Raw genomic sequence first — 26522 nt, 5'->3', positions numbered from 1 at the left:
TCTCTCCGAGATTCATCCTTCTAGCATAAAACATAAGGAACATAAGTTCTGTCCTCTCCTATTCATGAGAATGCAAGAATAAAATATATATTTAAGCCATTTGGAATGCATGATGATTTATAATGTAGCTGTTGCCTGCCTGAACAAAACCTGAAACAGCAAAGTGAAATATACAAAATAAATTAAGCCATGGGTAATTATTCATTTTGCAAATGGGTTCTTCACTCCAAAAGAGACTCATTGATGATGTTTTTTTTTTTTCCTTCCATGCATCAGTTATCTTTGGTAGTTTAAAATCAAATTGCATTTATAGAATTAAAGCTAAAAGACGAGTGATTTCCCAGAGTATAGTCTGAATGCACAGGGCCATAGCTGCGTGTTCCGTCCATGTCATTGATGCCATAAAACAAGACAGACAGAGACCCCTGGTCAGAGAAGGGTGGGACCTCTCCTTTAACCAGTCAGGAATTGGGGGAAATGAGGTGCACTTGTGGTAGCAAGCAACGTCTGCCCTGGTTTCCAGAGAGGTCCCCTCCTCAGAACAACCTCGACCTCAGATGTAGGCAGATGGTCAGGGTCATAGCTAGCTTCCCCAAGAAACAAGAGCACCGTCATTTCCAGCCCCTTCCATCTGGAATATTATGCCACTTGACATAATGTGTCACTCTGCTGAACCCAACTAATTTTCACTTTCTAATCTCACTCCTGATTTTATTCATATTCATGGCTTTGCTCCCCCTTACCTCCTTGCCCTGTTCTGGGTGATGATTCTCTTTCCCCTTCTAACGCTGGCTCTCCTTTATATTCTCCATCTTTGTGTTTTAATCAATGCCCGTCTCCCTCTTAGGTGTCTGCTTCTCTGTCATCGTCTCTCTCTCCCTGTGTGTCTCTTCCTTATTGTCTCTTTCTCCGTGTCTCTCTTTTATAGCTCTCTGCAGAGAACACTCAGGTTTAGAGTCAGAGAGGCCCCAAGATCCACCTTAATTTCCTCATCCACAAATAAGAGGGAAAAATCCATCTTCTTCAAGGGTAAATGTGAAGATTAACTAAGGCAGGGCCTGTAAAGCTGCTTGCCACAAAGAATACGACCATTTCTTGTTAATTCCACCCACCCTCATTTTGTTTCTCTCTCCCCCTTTCCTTCTTTCCTTTGCTTCCTTTCCCTCTTCCATTCTCTCTGCCTCCCCAGCAACACGAGTCAGCCACACCCCAGTCTGTGGCCTCAGCAGCCCCCACTTTCTGGCAATGATTTAATTGCAGAACAGCACGAGTTCCCATTACTAAGGCCACACATTCTTTTACAAAACGTTTTCACAGTACATTTCCTGGTATATGATGGAGAATCATCATGAATCATTAAAATCAAGCAATGCATGTCCAAGGGGCCCGCACCAGGCCTCATCAGAGTCAGCCTTCGCTATTATGTCCATTTCTGGCCATTGAGAAGTTGCGGCAGGCTGTTCGCGCCGTGCAGAGCAAGTCTGCCTGACCTCTCTGACATGATCGGAGCATCTTAAATTCCTGGATTCCCTGTCCTGAAGGGGACTCCTGGTGTGATGATATAAGTCCATACCCTGCCCCCCACTGTCTGGTAGAAACGGAAACCCACCTAGTACAGTTTTCATAAAGAGACCATTCAACACTGTAACCATAGGCCGGGACAAGTGTGTGTTCAAACAGAGGAGAAAGGATAGTGTGGGGCAATGGGTGGTCCCCCTACCGACTGTATGAAATCACCAAAAAAAGTCTAGTGCTATGAGTAACTGGTGTATTTCAAGTGGCTTCCAGGAGGCCCCTTCTGCTCAGAAATCTGCCATAATGTTTGCCATTCCATCACGATTAAGTCTTTTGTGGGTTAAGCACTGCCAACACTGGGGGTTCTTTTTGCCCCTAATTTAATAATTCCCATTTCCTGAACATGAATATTTGCCATATAATGTAGGAATTACTTTGTATAGGTGAACAATCATGACAATAATATAGCAAAGGTGAATACTTTTCCTTGAAGCAGAGGGAAAGAAGGAAAAGGAGAGAGAGAAACAAAAGAGCAGGAAATTGAAGCTTGGGGAAATTAAGTGATTTTCTCAACATAGTATCAAGAGTCAGGGGCTTAGTCAAGATTTTCATCCCAGTCTGCCTATCTGACTTCAGTGCCTAGACTCTTTCCATCTTGCCCTGACTGCCTCTCCAAAACCAATATAGGGCCCAACATTAACACAGCCAGATTACCAGCAAGCGGTGGTGGCAGAGTCTCTCACAATCCCTCCCTGGTGACCAAGTCAATCTTGGGCTTAGTCAATGTTTGTGAAATAAGACATCTATGAAGCTTGGGCAGGGGATACTGCCATGCCCCAGGTGCTTTGCCCTGAAACATTTTTCAGGAATGAACGTATATGATCATATCCCTACAAGACAAGCCCCAAAGGACACTGCCAGAAGCCTGCACCCAAATGCCATGGCTCAAGCTGCAGCTGGAGGTGGGAGGTGTACATCCCAAGGATAAAATATTTTGATTGCTTAGGATGTTCTTAAGATGCAGGGGAATTGAGCTTCGGCAAAGAAGTCAGGTGACTTCTGCTCTACAACTCACTAAGTTGCTGAGTGAAACTACTCTCTGGACACAATCTCATTGAGGGTCCAAGGACAAAGCTGCACTAGGTGACCTGCAGGGCCATGGAACTTCCTCTTCTATACACTCCCATTATGCCACTGTAGGAGAGTTTAAAGACTTCTCAGGTGGAAGGTGGGAGAGGCAATGGTCACAAACTGTTACTTTTCCCTCTCCAAATTCATGGGGTACTCAGGGACACACAAGTGCAGAGTTGCCACCAAATACAGGATTGCCACCTGAGACCGAGTGCCAAGCCTCCTTACCTACCTTGCAATGGTCCCAGCTCTGCTTGACCTCATGGTCAAAAAAAGCTCTATTCAGCCTCTCACTTGTATTACATGTTTATTCCAGTGTTTCCCTTCTCCTCTCATCCTGGGTCCTTGGTGTCATCCTCTCCTGGGTTTTATCTTTAGACACGGTGTGAAAACTGGGTCTGGAGCTCACACACAGAGACTCAGCAAATAAATTCCTTAATTCTGATGTCAAAGCATGAAATCAGTTTAGTTGAAGCTCCAGGGAGCAGACCAGCAGCTTCTTTAGTCCACTATTTCCAATACTGAGTGCAACGCCTATCAAATAATTGGTGTTCAGTAAATAAAAGCAACATATGGCATGCAATACCTGGATTCTAGCCACTTCTCTCTAGTGCCACTTCTGCCACTCTGATCCAAACAACTGTCATCTGTGCCCTGAATTATCTCTTTAGTCCCTGATACCTCCCCTGTCCCTATAGAGGAATCCTCTTAAGATGTAAATTGGGGGCTGGGGCTGTATTTCAGTGGTAGAGCACTTGCCTCCCATGTGTGAGGCACTGGGTTCTATCCCCAGCACCACATAAAAATAAATAAAGATATTGTGTCCACATGCAACCAAAATTTATTCTAAAAAAATTTCTATATTAAAAAAAAAGATGTAAGTTAGATGATAACACTCCTTTACGAAGAGTCCTCCAGTGGTTCCCCATTTCATTCATAAGGCTCACACATGGTCCTTGCTCTCTGGCCTCTCTCTGAGCCCATCTCGTAATGGCCTCCTAGCACCTAGCATAGCCGCACACCTTCTCCTCCTTGAGCATGCAAGGCACAAGCCCCTCAGAGCCTCTGCACCAGTTTCTCCTTTGGCCTGAACAATCTTTTCCCCACGTATCCATAAGGCATGCCTTGCTCCCTCACCTTTCCATCTCACCCACCTTCAACAGTGGCTTCCATTCCCAGCCCGTCTCCACTTCCACAGTTCCCTTTTTCTGCAGCCTCAGCATAAGCATGCACAGAACACCCATCATCATTGTCTTCTAACATGAGATACCTTTTATATATCATGTTGTTATATATTCTTCACATTACGGTACATGTTACTATATTTAACTCTCTGTCTGACCCAGCCCCCGCTAGAATATGGCAGCAAAGGGCTTTATGGCTTATTCATTCTGTCAGAGCTTCGTATCCTGCTTAAACCAGGTTTTTCATAAATACCAGTTGAATGTTAAATGAACATATTCACAAACCAGTTCTTATGACTATTCAAGTAGACTGTTGCAGCACAAAAATGATAATAGACAATATGTGAACTAGGAGCATGGCCATGTCTCAATAAACTTTATTTATAATAAAACACCGGCTAGCTCTTGAGTACAGTCTGCTGCCCCCTGCACTGGAACAAAAATTTTGTTAGACCAGGCAATGGGAGTACGTTGCTTCCTGGGCATCTCAGTACATAACCCAGAGTGTACCACAGCACTGTCACTATTTAGATATCTAGATTGAAATGACATTTATGCAAAATGCACTTCCATCCACTCTGTCATAGCACTATTTGAACTTGCTACAACAGTGAAAATGCTCTGTACCTTGTTCTGCAAAATGGCAGCCCCTAACCACAGTGGCTACTGAGCACTACAAATTTGGTGCATATGACCAAGGAGCTGAATTTTAAACTGTATTTCATTTGAATTAACTTACGTTTTATTTTAAATGGCCACATATGGCTACTAGTAGCTAGTAGCTAGAATCAGACAGGAGCACTGGCAGTATGATCAGTCTTTTTGCTTCATTGTTCAGTTCTAGAGCCTCTATTATTCCACCCCCCCAACCTCCCACCCAAAGCATCTTTTGACTGCTAAAGTTCATAATAATTGCTCTTTTGTCCATAATCTTAGAATACTCATTTCATTCAATCCATGTTTTTGCCAAAGCTACAATAATAGCTAATGTTTGTTGAGCTTTAGTTACCAGGCTAATGTGTCAACATGCTTTATCTACTTCAATTCTCATAATAATCATCCAACGATTGTTTACATTAATGCCATTGTTTTACTGTTGTGAAAAACAGAGGTGCAGGAGGGGTGGAAAATGTATGAAGTGTGAAGACTGACTCCCCATCCATCTGAATCCAGAATATATATCACTGACCTCTACAACACAGTCATTAAGTATAGAAACTTGCGTTGGTCCCTGTGTGCATGTGCTGTCAAGTTCCAAGAGATCGGGATTCATTGGTTATTCTCACTCTGTGTCCTCCAAAGCCAGAGATGGGCATAACAGTGGCTTTCAGGAAGGCTTTTTGCTGAGAGCCATAGCCAAGTAGGAATGACGCATGGCATTTTTGGTTGAAAGGTGACCCCAGCAAGCCATTGAGATGATAATGATTATGTTAAGATGGGCATTCAATTGGAGATTAGACCCCTGCTGTCTGCCTAGGCCTGCTACTTTGGAGCTCTCACGGGACTCCCCATTGGTTGGGGAAGTGAGAGGGGATTCCGGAGGAGGGATTTCCTGTTGGAGCAGTGTGTCCCGGGAAAAATGCCGAAGCTTTTAGTACCCAGAATTTCAGAGCTGGAGAATATCCAGCGAAGAGCTAATGTAAAGACTCCCCTTCACTGAAAGTAGAGAAACTGAGGCCCAGAGAGAAAAAGTGACTTGTTAAAGATCAAACTATGAGTAAACAAAAAGCCAGGAAGTGAGGCTCATGGAATTTGTCTTCAAACCCAGTATTTCATCTTTTGTGCATGCATTCCAAAAATCACTATTAAACATTAAGAGTATACTAGCCAATGGGCCGAGTTTGGAGATAAAGCAGTGAATAATTCAGGCACACCCCTTATCTTTATATACCACATGATCCCTTAGATAGCTAGTAATTGATCACAGAGCCACACAAATATATGATAGCAAGTTGTAATTATGTTTGATAGAATATGATGGCAGTTAGGATAAACTCCGAAATTATACTTCTAGATTAAAATCTAGATTCCAACACTTTGGGAATGTCTTTGGGACAATCCATTGATTCTTTGTGGTCTAATGTACTTATCTATAAAATGATGATAATATGTCATTCCATTAATCCTAAGATGCGAAACTTTCTACATTTAACATCCCTGACATGAGGACTCATCTAATAATTATTAGTATGCTGTGGTTACTATTGTAAATATTTTTTCTGTTAGTAGTGGAGAAAATATTAGTACGCACACATACAGACACCAATATATATATAAGGCTGTGTCTTGGTTTAATTAAGATATGATTATATCTACCTCATAGAGTTATTAAAAGACTAAATGACATAATATTTATGAAGTGTTTAGAAGAGTACTTAACACAAAACACTATATAAATGTGCATTACTATTATTAACTATAAAGGAAAAATAGAGAACTACTGTAGCATAAAACATGGGAGGGATAATTTAATCTGAAGGTCACTTCTTTGACAAAGTAATGTTTAAGTTGAGACATGAAGGATAAAAAGAGTTAACAAACTACAGAATGGGCTTATAAAAAGTAGGGGTATGTGGAAGGCTCTATGCAGAAAGAATGGTACCTGCACAGACCCTGTCACACTGGCTACCAGAAATGACTCAGCACTACCAAGCATGCAGGACTTTATGGCAAGGCTTTATAGCCTCAGAACAAACCCAGTTCCAAACCATGCTTTTACCATTGTCTTCTGTTTCCATACATTTTTTTTTAATTAAAAGCCCATTCATTGTATTTAGATGCTTCCTGGATTTACTTTTGAAATAGTAGGACATATGCCATTTTTAGAGGCCTAATATATTTTGAAACATACTTGTTGGATAAAAATTAAATAGAGTCCTTAATTTAAAAGTCTATGTATGGTGATAAAATCTGGTCTTCAAAGGAAGGTGAGCACTTTCCTCCATTCCAGTGCCTGCAACTCAGAGATAACCATCAGAGATATCTCAGGTTACCTTCTTTCTCTATGCAAGTTTGCAATACGAGTTTTTAGATCTCTCAAAACCTCTTTCTTTCAAGTTCTGAAGCAAAACTTGTCTTAACTTTCAGTGGGACTGACAAGTTCTCAGCAAGGAGAGGTTTTCATAGTCTATTTTCATATAGGCAATTCTAACCTTCTTGTTCTTCTCAGTTTTTGAAAAGTTGCTTGCTGCTGCAGGCTCTCTGAAATTTTATGACCTCATCTTTGGCATAGATTGTCCTTTGGTAAAAGACCTCAATCCTCTTCCACAACATAACATTTTACAATACATTTAAACCAAATATAGCAAAAGTACCAAATGGATATATCAAATAGTTTCTCTATAATTCATAAATACTTTAATAGTTCCACCTCTCAGTTCTACATTTTCCCCTTATCCCTAACTCAATTGGGTCCTTTTATTTTTCAAGTTAACTTATTCTGTAAATTATTTGTCCGAATGATTCATGCTTGCCTCAGAGAATTCTCTGCAAATACCTATCAAAGGGAGAAAGCCAGATGTCTCTTTATTCTTTAGTGCTAAGCAAGGACTCCTCAAAACAGTACCTTTCCATTTTATCTAGGTTCAAATCTGGGAATGTCAACTGAATATATTGACATTGCCTCTTTATGAAAAAATGCAAACAATAGTAACTACCTAAAAGTGTTGTCATGAAGACCAAGACAGTTAAAAAAGTCTCGGCGTGGTGCTCAGTACACAACAAACTGTATAATGAATTTAGATGATGTTATTGTTACTTTAGTATTTATGCACATCTTGATAGCTCATCAAAACTCCACAATACCTCTCTTACTTGTGATTTATATCTGTCCATTGTGTCATACTCTCATCTACCATTCAAAGACAATGATCCTGCATCAAGTGAATAGATACAATGGAAAAAAAAATGGGCTTTCATAACTAATTTTATGAAAAGTAAGCAGAAAAACTTTGGTTTGTGGTTTCTATTTCAGTGGCTTTTGTCGGAAGTGGTTTTGAATGTTTGATTCCACTATTTTTCATGTTTGAATAACAAGGAATGGTGTCTATTGATTTTTACTTAGTTTAGATGGGTTTTGTTTCATCCAGGTTATATAGAGTTCAGGACACAGGAATGGTGAGCTGGAGAGCATGTCAGGTGGCACTTCCTTGGGGATTTCCCCAATGGAGGCCCAGGGACTAGCAGTATAATTAGACAAGGATTAGTTCCAAACTAAAAGACAGAGCTTCCTTTATTGAGTCCACAAAAGGATATTGGTACCCCGTTCAGGGTAGAAAGTGGCTGTGAGAAGAGAATTAACTGTCCTGGCTCAGTCTCAGTTTAGCCAACATACACATTAGTTAGAATGTCCTTGGCAGAATGTCCTTCTGACTACCCATGGTACTGACACCAGAACTCTACTCCTAACCCTTGGATCAAACTATGACTTTTCAGCAATTAAAATTTCACATCCATTCACTTATGAAAAGGCATATGATGATCAATGAATGGTTCCTTTTTGAGGTGTATATATAGCAATAAACAAGATGAGCAAAGACCAAGACTGTTAACATATTCTTACATTCTATTCTGTCCTCTCAAGTCTGCCAGAAACATAATTACATCCCAGCTTATATAACTGTATGTCTCACCTCTCACAAGCCCAGTTCTGCATATCTGCTGTATTATCGAGGAACCTCAATTTTACCATCTCCTTCAAAGCCAGGTCAGTCTCCATCTTTGTGAATTCCTGGACTTTATGGTTTCATAAAATCCTTTGTGTCCCTTTAAACTTTAACAACACAGGGCTCAGTCAGTAATAGAAACAATCTATAAACATTAGAAATACTTAGGACGGTATGAGACAGCTATATGACATAACCACACACACTGTATTCTCATTTCATATCCTATTACAAATGAAAAGTGGCTGCTGAAGACATGAAAATAAAATGAAGATGATGGCGGAACATGACTGAAGTCCATATCAATTGTGGAAAGAAAATTCAATTTGCTATAAATACCGTTTATAAATTGTTTCAATCATACTTATACTCTAAGTTATTAGTGCTTAAAAGGTCATAGAAACATGAATTTTGAGCTGCAAAACATCTTGAGAATTATTTAGGCCTGTAATTTGTATCTTTGCCACTGATTTTCTGAGTGACACTGTGCAGTGTGCTGAGACTTTGAGGCATTCAGTCTCATTAGATCAGATGAGACCATGTCTAGGGAACTTTCCTGCACTAAAAGTACATCACTCCGAGGAAGAGAAGGAATCTGAAGTCCACAGGGTATAACATACTCAAGGTCAAATGGCAAATGTGTAGAAAAGCTGGCAGTAAGATTGAGAGTTTGTGGATTTTTTTTTTCATCATGCAAGTTTAAAGGTCACACAAGTACCAAATGAAAGGCCAATGTATAAGAATGTCCACCTTACTGTGTCTCTACCATAGGGTAGAGTTCCTACAGAGTAGAGACTATCTTATTCTCTTCCCACATAATCTAATGTAGCTGTATGTTGCATATATCTCATTAAATAATAATGGAATCGATAACTGAACACACAAATGACTAAATAACTGATTATTAAAATGAGTGTAAAAACTTTATACTGATGTCTCCCATATATTAGGCAAGGTACTGAAAACAATTAAGATTTTATTTTTTCCTGTTATAAATCAGATGGATTTAACAGGCATCTAGAGAATACTTCATTCAACAATAGCTGAATACATTTTCTTCTCAGATGCTCATATTCTCAAGAATAGAACATATGGACCATACGTTAGGTTAGAAAGGAACTTTTAGCAAATACAAAAAAATGGTAAAATTTCTTTCATTTATCTAATCATGATGGAATAAAACTAGAAATCAATACCAAAAACCCCACAGGAACCACATAAACATGTGGAGATTGAACAATATAATTTTGAATGATGAATGAGTGATTGAAAAAAATCAAGAAATTTAAAAATCCTTAGAGTCAAATAAAAATAGTGAAACCACATATCAGAATCTCTGGGACACTACAAAGGTAGTTAGAAGAGAATAGTTTATACTTATGAAAATCAGAAAGATCCCAAATAAACAACCTAATGATACATCTGAAGGCCCCTGAAAAACAAGAACAAACTAATTCCAAAGCCAGTAAAAGGAAGAAAATATTTAAGATCTGAGCCAAAATCAATAAAACTGATAATAAAAAGACAATAGAAAGAATCAATGAAATGAAGTATTAGTTCTTTGAAAAAATAAATCAGATCCATAAGCCCTTAGTCAAATTAGCCAAAAGAGAGAAGACTCAAATTAATAAAATATGAAAAAGGAGAGAGACCACAGACTTCACAGAAATCCAGAGGACTATTAGGAAATAGTTTGAAAACTTACAATACCTAGAAGAAATATAGACATTCCTAGACACATATAACCTACCAAAATTGAATCAAGAGGGCACAGGGAATCTAAACAGACCAATAGCTAACAATGTAATGGAAGCAGTGATAAAAAGCCTTTCAACAAAGAAAAGCCTAGGACCAGATGGATTCTCAGCTGAATTCTGCCAGACCTTTAAAAAAGAACTAAGGCCAATTCTCCTCAAATTATTCTGTGAAATAGAAAGGGATGGAACATTTCCAAATTAATTCTATGAAGCCAGTATCACCCTCATAACAATACCAGATTAAGGACACATCAAGGAAAGAAAAGTATAGACCAATATCCCTGATGAACTTAGATGCAAACATGCTTATAAAATGTCAACAAATATATATTCAACAACATATTAAGAAGACTGTATATCCTGACCAAGTTGTTTTTATCATAGGGATACAAAGATGACTTAACACATACAAATCAATAAATGTAATTCATCACACAAATGAAGACCAGTGATAAATTCAGCATCTGTTCATAGTAAAAAATACTGAAAAAAAATAAGAACATCATAAACACTATATATAGTCTCAACATCATAAAGACTATATGAGACAAACCCAAAGCCAACATTGTAGTGAATGCAAAAAAAAAAAAAAAAAACCTGAAAGCATTTTCTTTAAAATCTAAAACAAGACAAGGATGTCCACTCTTACCACTTCTATTTAGTATACTACTAGAAATTCCATCAAGAGAAATTAGGCAATAGAAGTAAATAAAAGTGATAAACATAAGAAAAGTAGTCAAATTATTATTTGCAGATGATATGATACCCTACTTAGAAGATCCAAAAAGTTCTATCAGAAGACTGTTAGAACTAGTAAACAAATTCAGCAAAGTAGCAGGTTACAAAGTCAACATACACAATCAACAAATTACTTATATACCAATAATGGATCTGCTAAAAAAAATTCAGGAAAAAATGCCATTCACAATAACCAACCCCCAAATAAAATACATATAAATAAATCTAACCAAGGAGGTGAAAGACCTCTACAATTAAAATTACAGAATTCTAAAAAAAGAAACTGTAGAAGACATAAGGAAATGGAAAGACCTCCCATGTTCATGGATGGGTGGAATTAATATTGCTAACATGATCATACTACCAAATACAGCATACCGATTTAATGCAAACCTTATCAAACTTCCAAGTACATTCTTGAAAGAATTAGAAAAAGCAGCCCTAAAATTCATTTGGAAAAATAAGAAATCCAAAATAGCTAAAGCCTAAGCCAAAAAAAGCTATGCTGAAGGCATCAAACTATGTGGATCAAAGATACACAGAGCTTAGCATGATATCACATATGTTTAGAACTTTTGCAGAGCTGTATCACAACAACAACTGACCTTTGGAAATGTCCTTGAGAATCAAAGCCTGATCATTTGAACTATTTGGTGCTGTGTTCTTTGGGACTACAGCAAGTCATCCTTGATTATTCACTTTCTGTACTCAGAGAGATGGAGAGTTAGAGGAGTCTATTCCAGAAAGAAGCATAACACCACTCTCTGGTAACATGTTCAGTGTCCCTTAATCCTTTCTTGGTCTCAGTCTTTGACTTGTTGGTTCACATCCCACCCAGTATTATGCTGGAAAATATTCAGTGACTGGCTTTCTGAAGAAAGTAAACTCTCATTCTGTAGCATTTATCAATTTTGTTGGTGTAAATAATCTCATCATAGTCAATTTCCAAGCTACCAATCTGACACCACTGAACAAAGAGTTGGGAAGAGAGGCAAACAGTCAACTTTCATGGGCCCATTTGAGTTCGCTCCAGCACACCATGGATCCAGTTCCATGGATCCAGTTTCACAGTCAGCCCTGCGGGTGGTACTAATCATGAAACTCCTAGAAAAGCACAATTGAGCTGGGCTCTGGCGCACAGCCAGGTAAACATGGTCAGGTTCATGGATGTGCCACAGTAATCAGACATTGTTCAGCTATATCATCATTGCCCTGTCATTTGGGAAAAAAATAATCCCTCCTTTCAACACATCCAAAATATCATTAAGACATGATGACCAATGCTGTGACTCCATGATTCTGTCCAGCCCTACAGATTTGACCCACTGAAGGATGGTTTGAAATTTGCACTCTTAATGGAATGAAAGGCAATGGGGAAGGTGAAGCTGTTCCTTTGGGCAGTTACATATTTCCTCAATTAGGAAGATATGTAGAACAGTTTTTCTTTTTCAATGGCCAATATAGCCTTCCCGATTCTTACCTTTTTATGAGCTCTCTTCATCTTACCTTGCCAATTTTACCCTATCCCACTCTCCCACTTCTTTGCCTCCACTTCATGCCTAGCACATTTTCCAGATGCCAGCCCGACTACACTGCTGTTTCCTAGAATCAATGCAAACTTCCTTCCTCTTTTTGTAAAATTAAGTTTCTTCTACTACAGCATGCTCCTACCCATACTCCCCATTCATTCTATGAAGCTAAGCTAAAAGGTCATCTCCATGACATATCTCCTGAAATCCCCATCTAGAGCACATCTCTCCCTGTTCTCCAGGCAAGAGGCACTTTGTTCATGCATTTTTCTTGATTTATGCCACACCATGTTTTTTATAATAGCTGTATATGAGAAGATTCTTTTTATCCCTGTGAGAATGTAAAATCCACGAAGACAAGAACACTGTCCAATTTGTCTGTGATTTCCCATAGCACTTAACACAGAGACTTATGAGTTGTGGAATTAAGAAAATCTTGCTTGAATTGAATCTAACAAATTGAACTAAATTTTACAAAGTGGCCCTCAGTCAAGCCTCATGAAAATATATTCAGGGATCTTATGTTCCCATTTCCACTCTTACCTGTAGATAATCCCATCCATTTATGCCTTGAGTGATTTATAAGAGTAAGACACTTTGCTGGGCATTGAGGTGAGAAGGATACGGGGATAAATTAGATACAGTCCCCAGTCTTATGAGCTTATATCTAGCAGGGGAGACAAATTTTCAAACAATAATTCAAATTTTAATCTTGTTTTAAGTCAACATAGGATTCTAATGATTCTGTAGAGTCATCCATTCTACCAAAAGGAAATGAGAGGCAATTAAGTGAGTAGGATTAAGAGGGAAGATGATTAAAGAATGGAAAGTATTTCAGTTGGAGGGAGGAGCTTGTAGTTTTAGTCACAAAGGGAGACCTTGCCTGGCATTTGTGGGACACTGAGTAGGAGCAGAGGGGAAAATTAAAAACAGGATGCTCTTCAGGACATGGCGTAATGTAAGGACCAGACAAGAGTACCCTGGAGTTCAGATAACCCGCTGTTGGACAGTTCTGGTGACCCAATGTCTCAAGAGCTTGAAGATATTTGAGTTCTTGTGCAAGTAGATAGGGTGGGGGGTGAGGGTGGGCTAGAAGTGGTATATGTCATTGTTTCTAGAAGCAGAGAAATTGACTCTTTCCTTCCTATTTTCATGATTCTCTGCTCACCTATTACATATCAGGCATGATGCTGAGCTTTAAAGATAGAGGGGTGAATGAGATACACATCTTGAACTGCCCTCCCTCATCCCCCCGACAGAATTTCCAGTCTGTGACAGAGCCAGACAAAGAATGATGACTCTTCAAAGGGACAAGAATTAGGACATATCGAAGAACAGAAGGCTATGACCACAGAAAGTTGAACCCTTCCATCAGGTCAGGGCCAGGGAGGGGATCAGGAAGGCCTGTGGGAGGAAGGGGGTTTGGTTGATTGTGAAGGAAAGAAAATGAAACTGTTGGTCTCCAAGGAGAAAAGCATTTCAAGTTGAAGAAAGAGCCTGTAAAGTGGTTGCAGGGACAGAGGCCATAGTGCTCTCATGAACCTGCAGGTGCTCTGTGTCCTTAGAGCTCGGGGCACAGGGCAAACTGAGGAAGGAGATGAAGCATCAGAATTGAACATGGTTTTGTGAAGATGATCAATCAACAAATCTAACATATGAGCCTTTTGCTGAGCATGTAAATATGGGAGGACTGTTTTGGAAGAAGACTGTTAAAGGCATTGCTGCCACAAGGCTAGTCCATGAGCCAGATGCATCAGCACCAGCTGGCCGCTCATTAGAACCACAGAATCTCAGGCCCCATTCATACATCCTTCTAGGGCTACAGAAGCAATAGTTTAGAAGATGAGCTGAAATCCTGGCTCTGCCATCTGCCAGCTGTGACCTTGATCTTGTCACCTCTTTTCTTTGTACCTCAATTATCAACAAGAAAGCTGAGATGGTTGCAGAATGGATCCTCATGATACTTTCAACTCTTAGGGGTGGGGTGTGTGTGGTAAATTCCAGAGGATATTGATGGAAGGGCTGATTATTTTCTAAACTGGCTAATACACACTCACTCCTTGGATGGTCCACTATTTAGAAGTGTGCCCCCAAGCCTGTGGCTAATGGAGAAGATCGTCAGAAATCAGAAACATGCATGAGAAGCAGATCATCTGGGAAGCCAGCCCTGCAAATACTCACCACTTGCCTGGTGTGGGCAGCTTAGAGGGAGGCACAAAGATGCTCCTTTCGGTTCCCTTCCATCAATAATCTTGCTTCTTTTTTAATCAAAAGAAAAAAAGCCACAGATGCTATTGAAATGCACATTTCTATCTTCAGCTAAGATCTCTTCTTCAAATTTGAGTTGTAGATCTGTAGTGAAGGCTCATACTTTTATGTGACTTTGGCTTCCATTTTGAATATAAGTTTAACTTTTTTTGTGTACCACAGCAGGATTCCATTAGTCACCCTTGACGTGGTTCCTAACTCTACATCTCCTTCCAATTCCTCAATGTGGTCAATCCAGATATTTGTCACACATCCAGAACAACACAGCAAAGCTTGCTGCCTGGGCATTAGAAGTAGAACTCTCCACCCAAATGGCTCAAACCAGTGAGCAGACATAAGAACTTGGAGGCATCTTGCAGGCCTAGCACAATGGGCTCCCTGCTTTCCTACTACTTCCTTTAAATGGATCACTCAAATATTTGCCAGTGGATTTAAAGTGAGCCACACTTTATTCTCCAATGTACAGTCAGTGGAATCTCTCTCCGTCCCCTGTCCTTCTCTGACTCTTTATCACTACCTTTTGTGACAGGAGATGGAGGGGTGGCTCATTACAACCTCCCAGCTCAGAATCTATAAGTAAAAAAATCTTTGAACATATTTTCTGCTGTGGGGATTATTGAATTTGTGCTTTTATCTGAAGAATCAGGTGCTTCCCCAGACAGGGTTTTCCCAAGACCCTGGGAAGAACACAAAGTCGAGTTCCCAGAGCCAGAGCAATGCTCAATCAGGAATGAACTGAACAAAGGTCAGACAAAAGCCACAAGAAAACAAGTTTCCTATGTGTGGGACCCCCTGGCCATGAGCCAGACAGGCGTCATTCCAGAAGTGTCTCGTGGATGGCACACTGTAAACACATCAGGGTCCCCTCCATTTCCTGTTAAGGCAGAGTTGCTAGACACTGGGACTCCGGAACACCAATGCAACCAACGGCCCTCAAAACAAGTCAAATGCCCATCCTTTGTTTCTCCATGACATTAACCAGTCACCTTGACCTCATACCCAGGATTGAGCTCTTTATCCCCTTAACCCAACACTGACCATGCCATGGCATCCCTGGCTAGCAACATGATCTGCCCTACTGTTCACAATGAACAATTTTCAATCGTCACCTGGATGCTGAGTACGTTCTCATTCTCTTCTCCCACAGCTCCATGGCCCAGGCCACCACTCACTTTTGCCCAGGCGAGAGCACAGGATGTGTGAGCATGCTTGGTGTTGGCTCACCACTCTGCAGCCAGGGCGATGATGTTAAAATACAGGTCAGGTCCCATGGCTCCTCTGCTCAGAATCTTCCAGGGACCTTCCATCTCACTCGTAGTACAATCCAAAGTTCACCTCACCCTATACAAGAGTCCGAATCTGCCCTCAGACCCACACCTTCTGTTCCTCAGATCACACCTCCTACTCCTCTCTTCTCCCACTTTCCTCCAGCCATCCTGGGCTTCCTGCCAGTGCAGAAACAATGACCCATTTGTGGGCTTCTGTCACTGACCCTTGCAGTTTCCCCTGCAGAGAAAGCTCTCCCCCACATATTGGCATGGATTCCTCTGGTCTCGCCTTGAAGTGCCTGTTCAAATGTCACCTTCTCAGAGAAAGCTCCTCTGACCACTCTCTATGATGACAAATCCTGCTCCAGCTCCAGCTTCCGGTTCCTTATGCCCTGCCCTCCAGCACCCACCCCATGCCAGTGTATGTATATGTACTTGTTTACCTGCCTATTGTTTTTCTACCCAACAGAGCTTTTCACAGGCATGGAAATGTTTCAAGTTTGTGGTTCAAGTAGGTAGCGCTCTTCACATGAGGCTATGGAACACTTGAAATCTGGCTAGTGTGACTGGGGATAAGAATACTTACCTTTATTAATTTCAATTAATTTAAAGTAGCTACATATGGCTTATGGCAATCATATTAGACCATGCAGAATTAGCGTCTCCTGCCACACACACTAGATCAAAAGCTTCATTAGGCAGAGATTTTTGCCTTTTTTGTCCACTTTTATGTTCTCATGGTTACTCAGAAAATATCTATTGAATGAATGGATGAATGAACGAATGAATGAATGAATATGCTGGGAACTTTCTGTGTATTATTTCATTTACTCAATAATCTTGTTGGTTATATTTTTTGGTTCCAGGGTTGAACCCAGGAGATCTTAACCACTGGGCCACATTCCCAGCCTTATTTTTTATATTTTTATTTTGAGACAGGGTCTCACTAAGTTGCTTTGGGCCTTGCTAAGTTGCTGAGGCTGGCTTTGAACTCACATTCCACCTGACAGATGTGTGCCCCCATGCCCAGCTTGTTGGTTGGGTTCCATTTTAAAATTTCCTGGTACTCAGAGATGTGCAGTATCTTGTTACAGAATACCCAGCTAGCAAGAGGTAGGCAGGATCTGAACTCAGGGGTGTCTCTGGTGACATTCAGACCATTTGCCTTCCTGGACTTGAATGATGTGTTCTCTGTGGTCTTTTCTAACTCTGAGTTTCTGTGATTCTCTAAAAATTTTCTCCCTTACCAGGAAATGGAAGCATGTGGTTACAGCATGAACTGCATAGATGGGCCTTTATGTCAAGCCCCTGGTCAATGGCTCAGAATCCAGGCTCTCTTGGCAGAAAGGGCAGACCCACCTTCGGCCCATGCTCTCCCACTTGGTAACCCCAGCCCCGTCTCCCACGGCTCACCAGTTTCTGGGTCGCAGAGCTGCTCACAGGCATCTGTTGTCCTTTGTCCACAGAGGTCCCTCACCCACGGGGAGGTGGCATTGATCTGGTAATACAGGGACAGCTTGGCCGGGTTTAACCAGTCGGAGATGTCCAGGTAGCTGCCTTCGCTCACCACGAAGCTGCTCCCTAGGGGTGAACAGAGAAAGACAGCTACTTTCTCCTCAATTTTAGGGTCTTGCTGCTGATGCTGTAGGATCAGAGAGGTGCATACAAACCACCATTCCCCTGCCCCTGACACCAGATCTCATGAGTCTAAAGGCATTTTACTGAGCATTTATATTGTGACAGTAAGGTGCCATAAGTCAACAGAGGCAGAGGTAAATCAGACACAAGAGAGAGTTCAGCCTAGGGGTTAAGAGTAGGTCCTGAGGACTGAGGGGGATGTGGGTTCAAGTCCTGATCTGAACTAGCCATTAAAGTCACTCGGTGTCTCTGGGACTTGGGGATTTCATCTGTAAATGGAAATATTAATGAGGCCCACCTCAGCTGTGAGAATGAAATTAATTAACGTGGATGAAGTGCTTAGCCAGCACCTGACTTGTTCTAGTGAAAGATGATTAAATGTTAAATTTCAGGAGGAATAAAACAGCTAATGTCCCTGTCATCCAGGCACTGCCTCTAGAATAGGGACCACAAATGCCCACAGGGGTTGGGTGAGTGATTTATAGGAGAGACTGGCTGAGTGTAAAAAAGGAAAATAACATTCAGGCCTCCTGTCCTAGTCGTGTTATGGATTTTGTTGTTGTTATTATTTGTTTTGTTTTGTTTTCTGCTGAGAGGGAACCAACCGAACCCAGGCCTTCGCCTATGCTGGACAACTGCTGTACCACTGAACAATATCCCCAGCCTGATTTTAATTTTTTATTGTTATTTTTATTCCGAGAAAGTTAAAGTGATAGAGATAGGGACACAGAAACAGGAACAGATTTAAAAAAAGTCTCAAAGGAAAAACTCTGCAGTCACACAGTGAAACTTTTGATTTGGGAAACAGTAGGGATAAGGTGGGGTTTGGATCAAAGGGACACTGCAATCTATCACAATGGAGCAGCTGTGAAGCAGTTCCAGCAGGCTCTAACCCTGTGGGACTAAAAGCCAGGGCATCAGATCAGATTACCTTCAGGAGCGGCTGAGGATTCAAGTTTTTATTGTGATCAATATTTTTACAATGATGACGCAAATCTGTTCCTGAAACATACACAGGCCAGAATTCTCTGTTTTTGTGATCTGTATCCTGAAATGCCCCTCATGAATTCATATGGTAGACAGTTAACATACATACACTTACATGTGTATAGGCTAATATATTGCACATGCATGCATAATAATACATAAAATCATATGTGCACGCAAATATATTCCACACATATGCATCAGTGCACAAACACAGATGCATACATCATTTTGGGGTAGGCAAGAAACAGCCATTCAGGGTGGCTGAAAATGGGTTGTAAATGGTGAATGCACATAGATATCAATAAAGAAAAGCAAAGGTTGAATTTCACAGGGTTAAAAAAAAAATCTGACTGCAAACAGCACGAGGCTTCATAAAGCTGAACTAGAAGAGTGGTTCTGGATTCGCGGCAGATCTAGGAAAACTCCACTCCATGAGACATTCAATTGTGTTTCACAATTAATATGGCTTGGCTTCTCCCCTGTGTCTGCCTCTCTGTACTTCACTGTCAAGCTAAAAGTCTTCAGTGACGCAATTTGAATTCCCCACAGGAGGACTCAGTTAATAAGTATCAGATTGGTTTGACAGAGAGCTCTCTGTGACATCATATCAGACCCTGCTAACTGACCTAAGCTGGGACTCAGTTTGGCTCAGGTGACCTGCTGTGGTCCAACATGAAATGGTCAGGGAGGAGGAATCACAGTGATCTCAACTGGCTGCCAGAGCACCTAAGGCTGTGGGTGAAAAAGGTTCCCTGAAACAGGTAAGGGCAGAGCAGGCTGCGATGATCTTCTCTAACTCACATAAATATGATAATTTCTACTACCTAAAGAATGAGTTCCCAGGGAAAAGTTCAACTGACAACAGTATTTTTGGTGTGGATGGAAGAGGTGTCCACATAAATAGCAGGAGCAGACAGCATCAGGTGCTGAGATAAGGAAATGACCACCCTTGAATCTGGCCCTAAAATCCTTGGCAGCTAAAACAGGGGGGAAAAAAAAAGGAAGGAGTCTGTTGAATTCCATATTTCACATTCCTGGCAAGTGAAGATATGCAAATCTATCTGCAAAGCCATATTTCCCCCACTGGAACTAAGCCCAAGCAGAAACATGTCACATGGGTCCTTGAGCAAGGCACCAAACATCAGTATCAACTACAGATTTTTCTTTTAAAAAGCACAGTCATGCTGTTTAAATGGATAATTCTTGTATTTATTCTCACTAAAGACTGAGGGATGGATATTGAATTGTGTCCCAGGGCTGAGTTTGGTTAATCCTGCTACTTCAGGAAAGCTACACAGTGCAGCGATAAAGAGAACAGTCAGCGAGATAGGAGTTCACATCCTCTTTCTGCTCCTTACTGGTTCTGTCAGCTTGTGCAAGAAAACAAGCCCTCAGTTACTACCTATGAAAAGCATGGATACCCACACCCTTCATAGAGTTAAGATCCAGATTCAATGAGACAAGTTATTTGTCTTAGGTCAGGATCACCAGAAAACAGATGCAAAGACAAAGACTGGCATGCAGGAAGCTTGGGGGGCACTCTTGTAAGGGGTAAGCAAAGCAGGATTGAGCAGAGGGGGAAGTCAAACTTCTGGAAAGTCTCAACAAGTTCCAGTTGGTTCCATAGGCACTCTGGAACTGGGATGGTCCTTCTGAGTTGAAGTCAAGGCAGCCTTTGTACCTCTACCAGTCGTGGGCTGTGAGTTTTTCCTGGGGAACGAACATAACCTTGGATGAACTGTTCCCTTTCAATGAAGGACATTTCTCCAGTAAGAACTCATCTAACAGTGGACAACCACCAATGTTCCTGGTGGCTGGGGGAATGAGTAAGCCTTGGTGCTAACTGGAGACTGGGGTTCAGCATCACAATATCCACCCCTGTAAGTCCTGGGCACACTGTGAAATCTCACCTAACCAGAGCCATGTTGATTATTATTTGGACTTCTTATAAACTTGGATTTTAAATAGAATATTAGTTATCAGGTATCAAATATGAGAAGTATGAGTTTCCTTGGAAGGAACTGGCTTGAAAGTAGGTAGTTCAGACTAGATGTGCCTCCTCCCCAATCCACAAACCTAGCCCCCAGTGGGATGGAATTTGGAAATTGAGCCTCTGGAGGTGATTAGGTCATGAGAGAGAAACTCTCATGAATGGGATTCATACACTCATAAAAGATAACCCAGAAAGCTCCTTGCCCCTTTCACCTTGTGGGGACCCAGAAAAGATGATCGTTTATGAACCAGGTAGCAGATCAGTCTGCCAGCATCTTGATCTTGGACTTGCCAGCTCCAGACCTATGAAATATATGCTTTCTGTTGTTTATGAACACCCAATCTATGGCATTCTGATAGAGCAACATGAATGGACTAAATCAGCAGGTTACCTTCACTTCCCTACACAGAGATGTACAATTGGTCTAATGGCAGAGGGGAGCTATTGTCCTTGGAATGTCTTCTGTTCATCCCTGGGAATGTGTAACACAATCTGCTCACTTAATCCTCACAACAGCCTTGTAAGATAGGTATTTATCTATTTTCCAGAAGGATAACATGAATTTTGGGAAGAAATTGATCTGGCCAGATCTGCACAATTAGTAAATGGCAAAAGTGAAAACAAGCAAGACGGTTCAGCCTCCAGAGCTGGGACCTTCCGGTTATTCCAGGCTGTCTCGGGAAGCAGGGACTTTGGTTGGGTTGTTTTCTGTTCTCCTTTCACCACGCCTCCAGTAGTCTGCAAACTCCTTTAATGCATAGAGTATAGTGTTGGAGGACTTTTGTTTTCTCCAATAGACTGATTTCCTACAGGAAACAGGTTGTGATTCATTAGTCCTCATCAATTTGGCTCTTGGTAAAATGCCTATAACATGCTGGGAGTTTAGTGAATGTCAAGTACATTAATGATATCAAAAATTCCTTGTTTGACTAAGTTAAATTTCTTCTCACTTCATGGTATTATGAAGTAGAAATGCTTATGAATCCCCCTCCCCCAAATTTAGTGTTTTTTTCATCCTGTGAAGGCCAGAAAATAAGACTAGTCTTTTAGACTCTCCCAGTTCAAACTAAAACTTGAACTTCACTATGTTGGTCCCTGAGTTCTCATATACCCCATGGGCATGGAAAGGGATAACTAAAGTACAGACTCAGGTAGAAGGGTTTCATGGAAGGAGCAAGGAGATACAGCAGGGGCATACCGTACCAGATAGTGCAAAGGAGAGACTTTGTATCAAATTTAATGTGTTCATTTAACTAACACTGAGTAAACCTCTCCCTGTTTAGTAAACAGACATAGAGACTGAGAAATGGGCTGACTTCATTGAGAATATTATGGACTCAATAAGGGTGATCAAATATATGTACAGATATCTATAATAAAAACTATAGTGGGTTGAGGACTTCCTGAAAAGGCTAGACATTGTCTTTGGACATAAGAAGAAGAAAAAACAGGAGCTGACAGAGGAAGCATTGAGAGGTGGCCTTTAAGTTAGACCCCGAAAGATGGGAAAGGGAACAAGAAACCAGACAGAAGTCAAGGTAAAAGGAGCAAAGCATGATGAGCTATGTACTCCACATTATATGGCAACCCATGTGATATTCACTCCATAAGGCCCAACTCCAGACCAGGCTCATACTTCCCCTAACCCTTTTAATACTTAGGAGGAATCTCACTCAAACAGTAGCTTCACATTCCATGCTGCAGGTTCACTCATTCATGCATTTGAGACACTATGCAGCATCAAGCCCTGCACTGGGCTCTCGGTGAATAAAAGCTGACATTTGCTACCAAGTTCATAGACCAAAAAGGCAAAGCAGACATGGAAACAATAAGGTAAAGCCTGAGTATCCATTCCCCTCCCCCGTTTCTTATCCCATCTTACTGAAGGCAAATCCCACACTTTATTTAGCTCTATAATCAGCATGGTCCCTAGCATGTAGTGGAGGCTCAGAAGATGCTGGGTGGGTGTGGAGAGAATGAGGCAGAAAGGAGCAATATTAAAGTCAAAGAGTATCAAGAAGCACTCTCTGAACAAAGTCTGGCATTTCTTGGGAATCAATACTCCCCAGCAAAGGAGTAAAATTCATTGTTCCATGTGCCTCATATTTCTTGAATTTTCTTCTGGACTTCTGTTTTATTTTCTTGGCTTCATGTTAAAAATGCACTCCCATTACTGGGTGCTCTAAGATTCCTCTCTAAGATACTCATACAGATCCCCCCAGAGAGAAATGACTCTGAAATAAATCTCTGCCAAATGCTCTCAACTTCAAAATGTCATGTTTCCTTATTTTTAAACACACACACACACACACACACAACATAACACACATACACACACATACATATGCACACACACAGGTTTTTCTCCCACTGCCTTGTGGGAATATACATCATCTAATTAGCCAAATGGATTTTCAGTTCAGCCCAATCATTTCCTTATCTAGCATCTGAAGACCAGCCTTGCTCAGGGGACTGCACGGGCACGGAGGTCCTCATTAACTCTGATCTTCAATTACATTGATTATAAGCCTGCTTCTGTAATTGTGCAGCATAGATCAGGGGTGAGCTGGGGAGCTCAGGCCACTCTGTAATGTTCTTTGAAAAGCCAGAGGCACATCAGCCCCCAAAGAAACAGAAAGCTACAGATGAGAACTAAAAATACCACTGAAGGTGGTGTCACCAGATAAAAATTGCCTGGAGAGCCAGACAGCAGCTGCGAATCCCTTTCATTATACCTCGAATCATGAGACAGACCTCTGAGACCCACGGATGAACATTTCAAAAACAAGTCTCTGGTCACAGTGGTGAGTGGGTAGCCGACCAGTGAAAGACGGTCTTCTCAGTTGCAGTGCAGGGAATGTTTTGGCCAGAAGCATTCATTTGTCTTTCTCGGCTTTCTTTGGCTATGAAATAATTAAAGATTCCACTTATTCTATTTGATCACCATGGTTTCTTTCTACCTGTTGAGGTCTTGGACCTGGGAGAAATGTCATTCCTCGGAACAGGATGAAAAACCAAACTCTGACGAAAGAGAAATGAAGACCACCCCTGCTATCAGCCCAACAGATCCCTGAAGTGTGTGTTCACTAATGCCCTATTCCCCAGCCTATGGAGCCCAGAGTCAGGCTTGCCACCGTTAACTGAAACTATTTAATGAGTGGGTGATCAAACTGCAAAATCAAGTTTGAGACAATCTGGATAGCTAGGAGCCATCAATCTCTGAGAGCATTATTACAGGGATCTCTGAGAGGATCATCAGCCAGTCAGCTCCCCTGATCTTCCCCTTCGTCCTCTCTTCCCTCCTGACATTTTATTTTCCATTTCCTGGGGTCAACTTCAACCTTTTCCTGTTCCTCTGTAAGGTCCCTACCTGTTATGGGCTGAATCATGTTCCGCTCAAATGCATGTTGTAGTTCTAATGCTTATTGCCTCTGGAAGTGATGGTCTTTGAAGACAGGCCCTTTGCTTCTTTAGGTAAATAAAAATTGAATGAGGTCATTAGGGTGAACCGTAACCCAATACACCAGTGTCCTCCTTAGAAGAGATTAGGCCATAGATGCACACAGAGGAAAAACCCCGTGAAGACACAATGGGAGGCCACCGTCAACAAGTCAAAGAGAGAGGCCCCAGAAATAGCCAACCCTGCTGATCCTTTGATCTTGAAATTTTAAGGTACTTTCCATGGCAGCATGGCAAATCGATATACTACTACCATCATATTTGACAACTATCTCTTCATTCTGCCATTTGCACACATTAATCTTTATTTTGTGCCAGGGATCCCTATGGATTACATTTCAGAATAAATTTTTCAAGTTTATAAAACAAAATGCACAGTGTTACTAGGGAAACCAACAAATAAACCCAGTTCTATACATGGGCTGCTCAGGGGTTCATGGAGCTTAGAATAAAAGCCCTAGTCTGACCTGTGCTCTTTTCACCCATTCCTCAGATGCCCAGTGATATGTACAACCTGGTTCCAAATACTTCCGACATCACTGGAAGAGAGACGATGATGATACAGGATGAGAATAAGATGCACATGATAAGAGGGGGAAAGAAGCTAAGAAGACCCCCAAGAAGTTCCAGTAGCTATTTTAAAGAGGTCAATCTCTTTCTTTTGCTTCATTTTACAAGAAATACAATTTTTCCAAGCACTGAAGAAGACAGAAACTTGGTTAAGATTGGAATCTTCTTTGATTCATCATACAACAGATCCGAATGTTATGATACTATAATAGTTACATATTTAATTTTACAAAATATCAGAAAACTGAGAGTTCTTTGGTCCCAGAATTGACTGTTTTATTATTCTCTAAGAAGCCTTTTAAAACATTTTTCACAAACCATGTCTCACCCATGAAATTGTAATGCTAGAGATATACTGTGTATCTGTTTATGTAGTATTGGTAGAGCTTGCATATTATATTTTGGTGTACATAAAAAGAGTAAAATTATCTCACCCTGCATATGAGAATCCATTTTCACTCCATTTTTTGCAAGTGATCCTCAGCAAAGATGTCTGCTCCAGTCACACCCTCTTCTTTTAGAGATAAGAAAACTTGGGTTAAGGAAAGGGACCAAGGGGCCTAAGATCCCATTGGGATTAGGGAAGTGCAGTCATGCACAGCATCAAGAGTCTTTGATCAAAGAAGAACCTCATATCCAACAGTGGTCCCTTGAGAGGATAAGGGCTGAAAACCTCCCATCCCTAGTGACATTATAGCTGTCATAATGTGTTTGTGGTGATGGTGGCGCTGCCAGTCATATGAAAGGGTGACATGCACAACTATGTCTGGAACTTGTACTTGATAATGACAATAATTGTCCATGTTGCTGTTTATGTATTTACTAGTAGACATTTATCATTACTTAGGTTGTAGGCTTCTACCTATTAAAAATAACTTCACCAAAAAACACCATGGCCTATTACACCAGCAGCAGCTGCAGACAGCTCATCTTTACCAGTCTCTTCATTGCATCATTTTCTCTTGTGCTTGATTTGAGTTCGTGTTGCTTTGCTCATCATGGCCACGGGAGCGACAGACTATACCAGATGCATATACCATGTAGCCTGGGTGATTAACAGACTGCACCATCTAGCTGGTGTAAGGACACGCTACAAGGTTCACAAAACTCACAGCGCACCCCATCGTTATGCAATAAATGACCTAATGTATACACCTAGAATCTGGATTCTGTGACTTCCACCCTCCCAGTGCTATGAAGAGGTGAGATCAGTGATTGAAATTGGTTTTCCAAAGGTCACACAGCTGAGAAGTGTCAGGGCAGGAATAAAACCCAAGAGTTGTAACCTCTGGCTCAGGTTTGTTGCAGGATGTCACATTGACCACCAAGAGCAGATCCTGGGGAGCTAAGGGAGGGTCATGAGGCTAGGGCTTCCTCCCTGGGACAGGCAATGTTGACAACTTGAGAGGGACAGGGCCTGGAAGAAACTTTGACAGCACATCACCAGATATGACAGAGGAAGCGACGTGGAGGTGGCTTCTCCAGAAGCCACTGGGATTGTGGGTGTTCTATATTAGAAAAATAGCAGTTTTCAAATAAAGTTGTATCTCGTTCCTCCTCCTTCTGCCCAAATGGAGATGTCCCTGAAGTGCCAGGCCCAAATTTCCTCTGGGCAATAGCTCTGTTTCTGTCATTTTCTGTATTCCCCACCTCAGATCGTGATCAAAGTCTGGCTAGGAACAGATTGCCACAGAATTCTACATGCCTTTATAGATCCCTGCTCTTGCTTCAAAGTTGAGTTAGGGGTATTTGAGTCTGAACAAAGGATGTTTGAAGTTTTGACATTTTAAAAAAGTATTCCGTGCCCCCCCCCCCCCC

General features: G+C 41.2%; 1 protein-coding gene across 4 annotated transcripts in view; it reads right to left on the bottom strand.

The window, feature by feature from the left end:
• The window catches only part of Astn2 (astrotactin 2), a 698452-nt gene that overhangs the window by 312396 nt on the left and 359534 nt on the right, over positions 1–26522 (bottom strand). For all 4 annotated transcript variants that reach the window (XM_048813212.1, XM_048813214.1, XM_048813213.1 and 1 more), the window contains one exon: positions 17468–17635. In XM_048813212.1, the coding sequence (XP_048669169.1) occupies positions 17468–17635 (168 nt within the window). The remainder of the gene's footprint in view (positions 1–17467; positions 17636–26522) is intronic.

Source organism: Marmota marmota, unplaced genomic scaffold, assembly GCF_001458135.2.
Source record: "Marmota marmota marmota unplaced genomic scaffold, marMar, whole genome shotgun sequence".
NCBI lineage: Eukaryota > Metazoa > Chordata > Mammalia > Rodentia > Sciuridae > Marmota > Marmota marmota.
This window is presented reverse-complemented; position numbering and strand designations above follow the sequence as displayed.